The 13,185-nt window shown below is 42.8% G+C and overlaps 3 protein-coding genes across 4 annotated transcripts; all 3 read right to left on the minus strand.

Moving 5' to 3' along the window:
- Positions 1–1,953: 1,953 nt before the first annotated feature.
- On the minus strand, positions 1,954–7,224 carry LOC6598851 (Fanconi anemia group D2 protein). Its single transcript, XM_026990122.1, has 14 exons — positions 7,150–7,224; positions 6,328–7,094; positions 6,131–6,272; positions 6,006–6,074; positions 5,752–5,945; positions 5,620–5,692; positions 5,384–5,553; positions 4,831–5,330; positions 4,577–4,772; positions 4,401–4,523; positions 3,310–4,340; positions 3,014–3,250; positions 2,739–2,958; positions 1,954–2,681 (listed from the first exon to the last, which is right to left on the minus strand). Exons 1-14 carry the CDS (start codon positions 7,222–7,224, stop codon positions 2,003–2,005), a joined length of 4,476 nt encoding a protein of 1,491 aa, XP_026845923.1. The 3' UTR covers positions 1,954–2,002.
- Positions 7,225–7,986: 762 nt separating this feature from the next.
- Positions 7,987–9,762, minus strand: LOC6598852. The gene is made up of 5 exons (XM_002023934.2): positions 9,574–9,762; positions 8,876–9,036; positions 8,707–8,797; positions 8,518–8,636; positions 7,987–8,453 (listed from the first exon to the last, which is right to left on the minus strand). Coding segments are annotated over exons 1-5 (510 nt in total). The 5' UTR covers positions 9,576–9,762; the 3' UTR covers positions 7,987–8,316.
- Positions 9,763–10,326: 564 nt separating this feature from the next.
- On the minus strand, positions 10,327–12,732 carry LOC6598800 (putative mediator of RNA polymerase II transcription subunit 26). Of its 2 annotated transcripts, none has more exons than XM_026985925.1 (5): positions 12,534–12,725; positions 12,365–12,466; positions 12,091–12,302; positions 11,877–12,025; positions 10,327–10,647 (listed from the first exon to the last, which is right to left on the minus strand). In XM_026985925.1, the coding sequence occupies exons 1-5, from the start codon at positions 12,627–12,629 to the stop codon at positions 10,454–10,456; spliced, it is 753 nt and encodes a 250-aa protein (XP_026841726.1). In that variant the 5' UTR covers positions 12,630–12,725; the 3' UTR covers positions 10,327–10,453. The 2 variants fall into 2 exon arrangements, with proteins under 2 accessions (XP_026841726.1, XP_026841717.1); XM_026985916.1 differs by lacking the exon at positions 10,327–10,647 and adding an exon at positions 10,693–11,631 and having other exon boundaries at positions 12,534–12,732.
- Positions 12,733–13,185: the final 453 nt, after the last annotated feature.

Genomic DNA, 13,185 nt, shown 5'->3' on the forward strand with positions numbered 1-13,185 from the left:
TGGCAAATTGTTACACACTCCGTTAAAGTTTTCCGATTTCGTTGAACTTGATGAAAATTATGATTAATGAAATTATCACCAAAATTATGTGCCGTTATTTGGAAACCATCTCTTTGGAAGCCTGAAATTTTCCCCATATCCTTCCTGAAACCCATCCCCCCCTCCTCGGTCCCCGCTCCCCTCTCCCACCACCCAAAAAATCCCCTAATTGTGTTAAATATTGTAATTTGTAATTTTTGTTTTAATTTTTTTCGGGAAAGCAAAAACGTTTGGCAAAATTAGTTTTTAATTTGAATATTTAGTTTTGTTTGTGCGCTTAAGTTTTCAATAGTATGTTATATATATATATTAAACTATATGAATATTAATTTTTAGCAAAATATTTTTACGACCTAACGCATAAAGCCCTAATGTTAAATACTTAACGTACTAATTTGTTTAGCTTTTTAATTGGTTTTACATTTTTGTGTATTTGTGAAGAGGACGCGCAAGCAAAATTAATCTTTGACCCCATAACAACAGCAAACAGCAAACAGCAACAGCCATAACTGTAACCGTGTGTAAATTGAAACTTTCAACAAGTAATACAAGTAATTACAACTACAAACAAAAAAACATACAAAAAATAAAAATTTAAAAGAGGAAATCCAAATAAAAAAAATAAGAGAAAGCAAGGTGGACAACAAAATTGCAAAACTGCGCATGGAAACTGAGCGAAAAAAATGAAAAACTTTACATGAATTGTGATGATGCAAAGGCAAGATTTAATCATAATTACTAAATCTATATATACATGCATATATATATATATTAAATATATATACAGTAAATATATATATATCTTTCTCTATAAATATATATATATATATGAGTATATAATGTATATGTAGGCGTAGGAGTGTATAATCTAACTTAACTTTTAAACAGACTGCGTACGTATTAAAAATTTTTAAAATTAATTTGTGTAAAATGTTTTAAGTTTTGAAAAATTGGCAAATAAAGAAAACAATAAAAATTAATAAATCAAAACACGACGATCGCATTGTAAATTGAAATATACACAAAGACTCGACCTATTCCAAATTTACCTATTCCACACCTTTTCAGCAATCAAAATCAATCCGATCATGTATATTTCAAGAATTGGCCTAAGAGCAAGCGCAACTGTTTATAAGGAAAGAGCCAGCCAGACAGGGGGCAAGTGACAGGATGCCAGGATCTGCAACAATCAGGTCTGGGCAGTTTCCAAAGTTTTTTTTTCGTTTTTCGTATACTCGTAAGGACACGATTTGTATGAGGACAATATCTGTTTCGGACATACTCGTACACACAATTTAGGTTTAGCTTTTGCCACATTTTTACCACATTTTGTATCGACTTTTTTTAAACAATTTTTTGTTGTACTCTACATTTATAGTTTGTGTGTGTTTTCTATGCTTTTAAATTACATATATATCGAATCTATCGCATCATTTTATAACTGATTGATTTAACGACTAATTGATAAACATCACAGCAGATTTGCATACGATTGAGTACATGCCACACGTACATATGAGAGGGATTCATAAACCGTGAACGTAACGTCGCCAATTATTACGATATAAAATCAAGAGATGAAGAATTAAATAATAATAAAAACAAAACTCAATAAGCAATCAGAATTCATTGTAGGAGCAGGCAGAAAGAGAAAGAGAAAGCGAGGTAGGAGAAACAGAACAGAAGCAAAACTTTTACGTCTTAATAAACAATTATTGTTAACGAAGAAATTAAAAGTGAGAGAAGCATATTGTACTAAAATATTTGATATACATACATTTGTTATTATTTGTAATATGAAAATTAAATAAAATTGCATCCAGATAATAAAAAATGAAATAAATAAAGAATGCAAAGATCGTCTAATGCTCAATATCCACCCTTCCCCCCATGAAAAACTTTCACACTTTGATATCAAAAATAAATTACGCTTTATTTTTGGAAACTTAAAGCTTAACAATATTTAGAAACATTTACTGCGCGACGAGGACTTGCTGCGAGTTCCACTGGTGCTCGGTCTGGTGCCGGAGCTAATGTTGCTGATGCCAATGTCCGCTCCTATTACTGTCTCGTCCACACTGGTATCGTCTGCGGGCAGCTCTTCGTCGCTGTTCTCCTCGCTGACGAAGGAGCCCACTGGCGTGATGATAGAGTCCCCATGCAGGTCTCTGTTGATCATATTGCCCATGTGGAAGGCGGAGTGACAGTTGTTGGCCGCCAGGAGAGCCTTGACTCGAAATACCAGCGTCTCTATGGTTTCGCGAAGACTGGGAATGTAGCTTATGATGGCGGTATTTTTGATGGACTTCGAATGACAGCATAGCTGGTGCAGGAACCTGGTCACCTTCTGCAGCTCGTGGAGAAACTTGGTCAGCCTCTCTGGATCCTCACGCACTATCGTCTCCAGCACGGACACGCCACGTTGCAGCAGAAGCTTCAGAAATAGCTGTGAATGTTTGAGGAATAGCCCGAAATTACGGGGCTGCTCCACAAGCTGCACTATATTGAGCAATCCATTCAGCAAGTCCACCGTTGACTCCCACAGCCTCAGGCGATCTCCTTCCTTGTTCCCGCTCAGTTCAGCATTCAGCGAGTGAATTAGCACCTCACACAATCCACGAAACAGCAACGGAAAGTTGGCTCTGAAAGATATCCTGTATCAATAATCGTTCGAATATTAACCTATAGGCAATGCTTACTTCTTGAAGTTGGGAAAGGAAATCAGTGCCTTGTCCTTTGTGTTTAGTATCTTGCACTCCTTGATTAGCTCATTCAGAAGTTCGTTCTGCCGCGCAAAGGTAGAGTCCTTGAGGAAACCCTTAACCAGCTCATCTAGATATATATTACACTGGGCTCCTTTGTCCAGGTTGCTTGAGAAGTGGAACCACTTACGGCGCAGCAACTTGTCGCAGAGTACGCCTGAAAAACATCAAATCAGAATCATATTTTCCCTGAATACGACACTCCTACGTACGTGTATCTTCGGCTAGCCGGGACCTCGACTGACTGGCATCGTCCCCAGTGGCTCCCAGTTTCCGCAGACTGCACAGCAGTCGGTGCAGTTGAACAGCCGTACTCAGGTTTAGTACCGATTTCTCGTACTTCAAAAAGTAGTCGAAATTCAAGGTGGCCAGTTGGGGAATAGTTTGCTTTTTATATTTCCGGGCCTCCTGACTCGGAAGATGTGATGTGTGAAATATGTACAGGGATTCTGGCAGTAACGAAAAAGAGATGAGTATTCATAAGATAATGATATAGTAGCCAACAAACCGTGCAGCTCTTTGGCGTGCGTCTCATCGCTCCATCCGCTCCAGGAGAAGTACAAGGCAAAGTATTGAATGCATAGGCCAAAGCAGGTCTTGATGTAGTTGAATCGTTCCTTGAACAGATCCAAATTGCTATACACATTGTTGACTTTAGCCAACTCCTCATCTATAGCTTTGGCTAGGACGTTTAGGTGATTGTTTAAATCAACCATCGATTTACATATATCATGTATAAAGCTCTCTGGACTGACACGATGCGGATGGAGAAAAACTGAATCAAGCGAGTCCTGCTGGTCATGGACTGTGGCCTTTAGTTTCTGGACCACATCTTCGAGCAGGAAACGTAGCTCCAGCAGCCCTAAGGCGTTTCCTTTTTCCTTATCCTCCAGCGGATAGTTCAAGGATAGCTCTTGCTTCTCCAGCAACACCAAAATGCGAACATCCATGGGTCTGTACTTCTCCCGTGGTCCGTACAGTTGCTCAAAGTCTATTTTGGTTTTGTTGGTCTTGCAGGGAGCCACCTTGATGGTAAAGTCCGCCAGTGTGGTGTGATTACAGGTGTCGTCCTCCTCCATTGGGGTCTCATGGGCCTTGGCTCCGGGGGGTTTGCCGCCCTGCCGTTTCTGGAGAGTGACTTTCTGCTTTGAATAGTCGAGGAACTGATATGGAGGAGCTACAAAGTCAGCAGGCGCATGGGTCAAGAGCGACTTGACCCTCTGCTGTATGCGTATTAATTCGCCCAGACGTAGCAGCACTCGTTCGCGAGTGCCACGATGTATCTGAGTGGCGAAAGCACTGATTGTGACTCTTATCCAGTTGATAGTATGGAAATAGATGCTGAGTATATGTTTCTGCTGCTCCCCGTCATAGTTGTCGAAGATGGCCATGTAGTTGTCGTCCTCGAAAAACGAGGGCAGTACAATTGCGCAACCAAGCAAGGCATTGATCATCTCCAGGCTGCCACGGTAGCTATTCTGGTGTAGCATTCGCACAAGGTAAAACAGCGGCGTCATCACATATATCGACTCAGTGGCACTGTAAATTCGGTAAATTAGCAAAGTGCAAACAAAGGATACACTCGGTTTCGGAACTCACTCGTTTTTGGGCGACAAGACAAGCTCGGATATATTTATGCCAATGCTGAGAACCTCCGATTCCGTGTTAACATTCGATTCGTCCAGCTCGTTGATATTCTTTTGATATTCCAACTGGATACCCCTTTGAAATGTTTGGAGTTAGTTGGGAGTACGGTTTCCATCGAAGGTACTCACTTGATCGGCTTTGGAGTGTTCTCGGTAGCGAAGCTCTGCTGAAAGCGAAAGGTCATCAGCTCACAGAGCCACATGGTGAAACCTCTATCGTTCCAGTATGAAGATATGGGACATCTCTGAGAAATAACCGTGGCCAACTCTTCGTAGAACAGCGCCAGGGACTCAGCACTGTTCATGATGGATGATTCGGTGAGAGCTGTGTGGTGCAAAAAAACCGTTTCGTGTGTGTTTGAGAAGCTCCATTATTTACTCACTTATCAAATTGGCTGCCACTTTGGGGCGACCGTCGGGCAGACCGTCTATGGAATCCACAACGGGGGAGAAGTTCCCATCCTCGTCCTCGTCGTCCAAACTCTTCTTCTCAGTGCATGAAATGGCATTTATTAGCTGCACGCTGCCAATGATGCCTTGCTTCTTCACATATTCGGTTCGATTTATCAGCTGCTTTTTCACCACCATTTCGACTTGCTCCTGCAGCGGCCCTGACTCGGGTAGTTTTGGCTCGGGAAAAGCCAAATTGCACAGGATTTCCATGGCCAGGCGAGTCTGCGGCAGTGTTAGGTCACTCAATCGATCTAGCATTGGCAGGAAGAGAGGCGCACAGTTCTGCACATCCTTGAAGCTCTTGCGCAGCAGCTCGCGCAGCAAATGCAATGCCATTGTGGTTAGATGCTGGGACGACTTGTCACAGGCCAGCTCCAGCAGCTTCCTCAGAATATTCTTCTGAATTGAGGTAAAAATCTTAAAGAGCACGCTGCGGTAAATGAAACATTAGCTCAAGCAACCGAGTGCACAAACTATCTATACCTGTACGAGGATTTTGCAAACTCTGAGACAGCTACGTTCTTCTCGCACATAAAGTCGTGCAGTATGTGCATCAGCGTGCTAATATGTTGCTCCAAAATATGCGGATAGTGCAGCTTAACGCCCTCTAGAATGTTTACTGAGATTTGGTTCAGCTTTATGCGACGGCGAAGCTGTCAATAAAGATGGGTCGCAAGTTTAAAATGAATATAGAGAGGAGTATAGTCCACTCTACTTACAATATTCTCAATGTACAAGGAGTTATCTTCATTCACATGAATCAGCAACAAAAGCATTATTAGGTCCAGGGCACTGCAAAGACGTACAGCTGTAGAATCAAGTATTCATTCATTTGTTTGCACTGAACTAACGTGAATCCGTCTGCGGGCAAACTCGCTATTAGTCTCTGCCACATTTGATAGAATCGCTTGGAGCGTATTAGGCCTAGTTCCAGAAAGCCAAAAAGGTCCAATTGCGACTTCTTATCGTTGGCTGCCGCCGGTGCGCTACTTTCATTAAGAGCTCTGTGACGCCAGTTAAATATTTCGCGCAGTGTGGAAACCAGCTGTTAAATATAAATTTCGATTCAGTTCGGTCCTAGAAGGATTGGATGAATAGATCTTACTTCCCGCACACTATCATCTGTGTCCAGTTTGAGACTGTTCAGCAAAAGCCGTATAAGGTGCGGCAATGTCTACAGAAACAGACAGTTAGAAATAAAAGCAGAATATAGTTTTGGATCTTGTGTACCGTGTCTGGACAGGCGCCACTTGTTGTGAACTCTAGAATGCGCAGGCGCAGCTTGTCTTGGGTCTTGGCTGAGAGCGAAAGGTTGCTCAATGTGTGCACTGTGATCATATGGAAGAGCTCTTCGCTGCAGGAATAGTTGATACTGGCAAAAGAAGAGAGTGAGTTTGCCGTAAACGATTGTCTTTGTGTCAGCTTACAAGAGCAGCTCGACAAATGCATCGTGCATGCTGGCATCGAGCACAAACTCGGCATTGCTGATTATATCCAATTTAGACGAGTCGGTGGCTCTGTTGAAGATACCCTCGATGCGCTGATAGATCTGCTCCTTGTGGGCAAGAGACAGATAGCGCATCTGGGCCAGCATCAGAGGCAGCAATGGCATTGCAATAGCACCCTGGCCCGTGATAACATGATCCGATGTGGCCACCTCTTCCATTCGGTTCAGGAGCACCTCCAGGCAGGGATCCCGCATAAAATCGATCATCAGAAAGTTCATGAACATGCTGTTCTGCGACTGATATATCTGCTCCTCTCCAGCTGCATCCACAGTGCAGCCTGTCAGAAGTTTCTGCGACAACTTGGACTTGGGCGCCATGGCAGTGTTGAGACCCGACTTGAAGGTCTCCACCTTGTCGGCATAGGACGGGGCACTCATGAATATTTCCCGCAACTTTGAAACTATCGAGACATGGTCACAGGACAGCACAAGGGTGTCCCCCTGATCCAATTGCACCCCGGCTCGTATCAGGACAAGCTCGAAAAAGTTGTTTGGCTGCCGCGACAGACTCAACGGGTTCCGGCTGGAGGACTGTGTGCGTCCCAGAGTTGCGGCCAGGATGGCACTGTGCTGTGATAGAAAGCGTTGCGTATGCTCCTGAGAGGCCGGTATGTTCTCCTCGCTGCCACTGCCAAAAGACGTCACAGAAACATCCGTTCTGTCGCCGGTTTCGTTGTCCGCCGGACGCTGCAAAAATCACATTTGTATTCACGAACGATGCAACAGTTTCAATGGCTCTTACTGGTATCTTGATTGACCTATTTTCATCGATTGTATTCAGTGGCTTCTGGCCACGTTTCTTGTATTTGCGGTACATAATTAACAACAAATCTCAAAAATGTTGGGCAAAATAAACAACAAGCGAAAATATAAATCGTAAAAGGCGCAATTCCCGCGGTGTTAAACAGTACTGCCCACCAGGGATGCCAACATTTTTCATTTAGCAAAATAAAGCTAGATTTATTCCAAAATATTAAATGCTAGAAATCATGCTAACCTCTGAAAAAGAGTAAAAGTAAATTAATGATACTTTTTACTTTTACACACGGTATTTTAAGATCAAAAAATGTTGTGTGCACACATTTTTCCACGCTGAAACAAATAATGTAGAAGAATTTCCATTTTTTCGCTTCCGCCATTTGACTCTGTAAAAGGCTAGATCTGACTGAAAAGAAGCTGATTTGGAAACACTGGTACGCGCACACAATCGAAGACGCTTACCAACACTGAACAGCCGTTGGCGCACTGGTGTAAATTCAAATATTTATTCAAAACATTCACTACATGATATATAAAACTAATTATTGTTTTTAGATGTATATATTTTGGTATTCATATGTGATAAGTAAGTATAAAATGTTGTAACCATGTGTTCGCTTAATCGTAGGAGCCGGAAGCATGTTCCAAAAATTGCTAATCGTTTCTAGAAGCACATTAGTGCCCGCCTAATGGAAAAATCCAACGTAATATTATAATTACTTGTTCATAAAGTTATTTATAATGTTAAAGCCTTCCATTTGAATTTTTAAACTGGGGTGCTGTCTTTTGATAATTTTGAATATAATTCCTAGATGCATTCTCAACGTTTTTAAGTGCAAAAAAAATCTATTGTGTCATATAGATTTATAAAAAGGAAGTACAACATGAGTTTAAGTGATTATGTCAGAAATTGACTTATGCCGAGATTATCGTATACCGTATATCTCTTTCGTACCTAATTCATAGAAAATCACTAATTTGGCGTTGCTTTCAGTATTGCTATTCAATTTAATCTCTACTTGATGCCCTTTCTATCACACCAATGCAGTCCATATCGGATAATATGCGATTCTCCTCAATACTGTTCCTCGAGGAAACCCAAACCAATCGGTTTCCTACGTATTCAATAAAGTCCATGTTAAACATTAAATTATTGCTTTTTCGTTCGCCTCCGCTTGTAACCCGTCATTTGCTTTAGCAACTGCGAGTTCTCATCATCCAGATCCATATTGGGCTCCCATAGGCGCAGTCGTCTGGGTATGTAAATCAGTCCCAAGAGTGTAATAGCTGGCCAAAAAGAATATCATTAGTAAACCTGAACGAAAGTTGAATTATATTAATTAATGCATACAATTCAGTACGCATGGGAAGATCACGTAAAAGTTGAGGGTGCTCGAGCGAAAGTAGAGGGCCTCAGTGGCATAGAAGACCATGGTAAGGGCCAAAGAGCAGCCGCCCATGCTTACAACACTATTATACAAAAATAGAACATGATTACTTCCCCCTCCCGTAACACCACAGCTCCACTTGTGATACTTACGGTCTGTAGTGGATGTAGAGGGTGCAGTGGACTAGTGCGATTGCCTTCAGCAGGCAGTACATGCCAATGATACGGGATATGGTGTAGTCCCCTGGAAATTGAGCCACACACAGAACACAGATCAAACATTGCGATGCGATGTGGCGTGTGGCATGTGGCATGTACTCACCCTCGATGAACTGCGTGTCGCTATGATCGCCCAGGAAGCTCCTTCGCTCGATATAACTACGAAATGCGGTTCCCAGGTCCATGAACGCCACAAAGGCTATCCATCCTCGGAACGCATAGAGCAGGCGCTCGCGTGGTCGGCCGGACGACTGCATGGCAGCCCTAAAAATCATGAATACCCTTTTTAATACAAAACCAAACAGTAATGCTATGGCATTAGCCGGCTTATCTGCCACTAAAAATCACTTGCGGCAAACGGGTCGGCACGAGCTACGGAAGTCCTCAACCATCCACCGCATCCGACCAGCAACCGCCCCCAACCCCGCCCACCTAATGGGGCAAGCTCTTGTGGCTGGCAAAATCGATATCACACCCAGCGCGTGGCACGTTTATCATTTATGCAACGGCAAATATTTATACAGAGCGTAATTCCTCGATGCACGCGAGCACGTGGACGCCGAATTCTGGCCGGAACGGAGGAGGCACCGGTTCCTAGCCCAATCAGGTTATTTATTTTCAATCAACAAAGAGGCCGCCGGCACCGGCAGGGTCTCCCGAGCAACGCAACGCGATTACGGCCGTGGGACCGGCATTCATAATTATAGGCCATCAGCCCCGAGAGTTCTTTTGCATTTCTGTCCAAGAGTCTATATCGGTTCGCTATCTGTGCTGCTTATTTCTGTGACTATTTTTGCTTACATTTTGCACGGGTCTCCAAATTACCACACTCGAAACACTGGGCTCCGTCACTCACGACGAATGCGTAATACTGAAATACACTAGTCTTTAATTTCTGTTTTGATAAGTCCTATAAATGTTGCCGCATTTGTTCGTTTATTGTTTTCATTCAGCCTATTTCATCCACCTTTTTCGTCGACTGTCGGCTGCAACGCCTCACCGTCTATTGAAAGTTTTAGTTCTGTAAGCGCAAGAGTCGGAAAGTTCCATTCGTTGCGTTGCACAGTGGGCAAACGTATAAATGTATAGGTTTTTGTTTTTTAATATTTAATACATTTTTTGAAACATTTTTTGTTTAATTAAAAATATATATATATATTTTACTACAGAAACCCAAAAAAAACTGTAAGATTAATACATTTTTTGTCGCTTTTAATTGAGGATAAAAAAGAGTGGGAAAATTTCACACTTAAAGCGATCGAAAATCGATCAATAATATCGATAGCCTAAGGAGTGTATTGGTAATCGATTCCATCAAAATAAAGTAAAGCTTTTTGTATTTCAAATTTTACTTTAGTTCCGCCAGATCGGCCGTTTCGCCCACTGTGCGTTGCCGGAAAGCTTCAGCTGCTGTAAACTTTTTCCGGCTCGTTTCGTGGTTGATACTTGTCGTACATACATTGGTGTTTCTTGTAATACCATCGATAAGTAAATCTTCAACCGATATTCATATCTTACAATGAATCTGAGCTTTTACCAATCGGCGGCCGTTACTTGATGGGTATATTCAAACACGATTTATTTAGCAAAAGTACAAAAGGTTTTAACAATTTGGAAGGGTGGGTACGTAGTGACGCGGTGATTGTCAAGTTCTATGGCTCTCTAGGGATAATGACTAGTTCTAATCCTTGCCAATGTTACCCTCAGTCTGTCGGTACTCGGCCCAGTCCACAAAGCCATCATTGTCCAGGTCCATGGACTTGAGAACATAGTCAATGGTATCTTCCAGGGCCTTGTCCGTGTACACGCTGCCGGTTTTGTGCTCATCGGGAGTCTCGGTTCCCTCCACCGGCGGTTTCTTGCTACTATCTTCGACTGCAATGATAGAATGGTATGTTAAATATAGACTTAAACGTGATAGGGCAAGCGCTCACCGAAAACCGCTAACAAATTTGTCTAGATAAGCTACTGGAGGCAAGGGTTTAGATGCGGTGGGTGGGTTTGTGATTTGTATTTGACTTTATTTGCTAGATCTGGTTTTACTTACAAAGAATTGCATGCGTCTCTATATAATAGGTCTCAAATTCAAAAAAAGAGTTTTCGTTTTAGTTATAGTTTTACTTCGATTTTTTTGCGTGTTTTTCTCTCTTTTTGTACAAAACAAACGTTCACACAATCAGTCTGTTTTTTGTTGCTGCTCTCAAGATGCGCTTAAAAATTAGTTCATATCGAAATTAACTAAGATTATGACGAGGGAAAACAAAATAAAACAAAAGCAGCTAAAATTGCACAAACCACTTTAGAGATTCGTGTGGACAACTATTCAAAAATAGGGAATTTGTGAAAATTTCTTGGAAGGATTTAATGAGTTACAATTTGTTCAATGAAGTTTTCCGATTGGAATGGAATGCTTGCAGCATGGTTTAAGTAGAAATTCTTTGAAGAACGATCTCAAAATTCTGCGCTAAAAACCGTTGACAACGTCGACGTAATTTCATGATGTTTTGGGCGAGAAAACAGGAGTATGTGTTGCACGTCACAGGACTTAAGACGATGACATAGTCAAGCTTGATTGGTGTATGGAAACTGAATAGATCAAACTAGCTATCTACTAATGAACCGGCTGCTGCTGCTGTTGTTGCTGCTGCTGTTGCTGTTGCTGCTGTTGTTGCTGCTGCTGCTGCTTCTCGGAGGCCTTCTGCTGAGCCTTGATGAACTCCGGATAGTCTATGTAACCGTCACGCGATGTATCGTCCATTTGCAGGATGGGATCAATGAGGGCCACCAGCTCCTCATCGGAGAAGACTTTCTCTTCGACGTGCGGCTTCTCGCCGTTGGGCTGCTCCTTGCTGCCTTGCTCTGGAGTTCAATGAGTTGTTATGTCGTATGCAAGATGGATTAGGATGATGTTTGAGCATGACCACAACCAAAAACCAGAACACACCGGAAACAGCCGAATTAAGTTATTTTTTGTACGTGACGCATATGCAAAAAGAGGTAAAACAAAACACATGAGTCAAACAGAGCAAGAAATACAACCGCAGACGCAATCAAAACACAAAACCAGAATCCTCAATCGAAGAAGAAGAATCGTGCGATCTTACCGTGCCAGTGGATCAGGGACTTGATCAGCTCACAGCCATCCAGCTTGTTGTTGTTGTCCGAGTCGTGCATCTTGAAGTAGTGGAACTGAAGCTCCGCCTCAGACATTTTGCTCGTATCGATGGGAACCTGCATATGCTCCTGGATGTGACTAGAATGTACAGAATAAAAGATATGAAAGCCGAGATAAGATAGCCGTGGCCCTAGCCGACTTACGCGCGCTCCTGCTGAATGTTGCCCGTGTTCAACACCTGCTGGGGCTGGCCGTGATGATGGCCACCCGCCTGCTGCTGGTGATGCACTTGTTGCTGCTGCTGGTGCTGCTGCTGTTGGTGCTGTATGGGCTGCTGCATTTGTGGCTGCTGGTGGATGGGTTGTTGCTGCACTGGAACTTGCTGGTACTGCACAGGCTGCACGGGCTCGTATTGCTGTGGAAAGCGGATGACAGTCGGTTAGAGTCCTTGGGCCCCTGGACTTGACTCCTACTCACATACTGCTGCGGCGGCACTCCAGGAGCGCCGTGACCTTGCTGCTGGTACTGCTGCGGCGGCGGCGGCTGGTGATGTTGCGGCACCTGCTGGGGCACTTGTTGCTACATAGAGTCAGAGAATCGGTCAATTAAATATCTAGCAGCTGCTTGCACAATATCAGTAACTCACATAATGCTGGGGATTCACGCCGGGCGCCACACGCTGGGCGCTCGCCAAGCCTAACACGGCCAGCAGCAGGGCTGCTCTGAAATCTGGGAAATGCATCAGGATGGAAGCGCTAGATTCCAGCAAGGATTGGGATTAGATTCAGTCGGATTCCGTGGTTGCTAATCACCACGTCGCAAAGTCAAAACACACACGTACACAAATCACCGCTTCTTCACCTTTTACCATTCGCATCGGGCGACAGCTGTTTAACACCTATAGCCATTCACAACGGTGCATATAAAATTAGTTAAATGCAGCCGTAAATGACGTTTTTTCGATGTTTTATTGTGTTTTTATTATTGTATGTTTTTTTAACATCTGTTCAAATGTCAATCTGCGACTAGAGTTTTTTTTTTAAATAAACAAAGTAATTGCTAGGTGGTCACACTAACAACCTAATTTATCGCACACAAATACCGATATATTGTTTGAAGCAACCCTGTGATTTGATTAAACACCGCCATATCGAATATATCAAATTAAAGATATCAATATATCGGGAAAAATTCAAAAATGTTTCTTCAGTTTTTAGTTAATGGTTTCTTCAAAGACTTTAGAAAGACGCGTTGTTTTACATTTACAAGCATAAGCCTGCCTTTTTTTGAACCGACGC

This window comes from Drosophila persimilis, unplaced genomic scaffold (genome assembly GCF_003286085.1).
Source record: "Drosophila persimilis strain 14011-0111.01,24,50 unplaced genomic scaffold, DperRS2 tig00000000-arrow-pilon, whole genome shotgun sequence".
In the NCBI taxonomy this organism is placed as follows: Eukaryota; Metazoa; Arthropoda; class Insecta; order Diptera; family Drosophilidae; genus Drosophila; species Drosophila persimilis.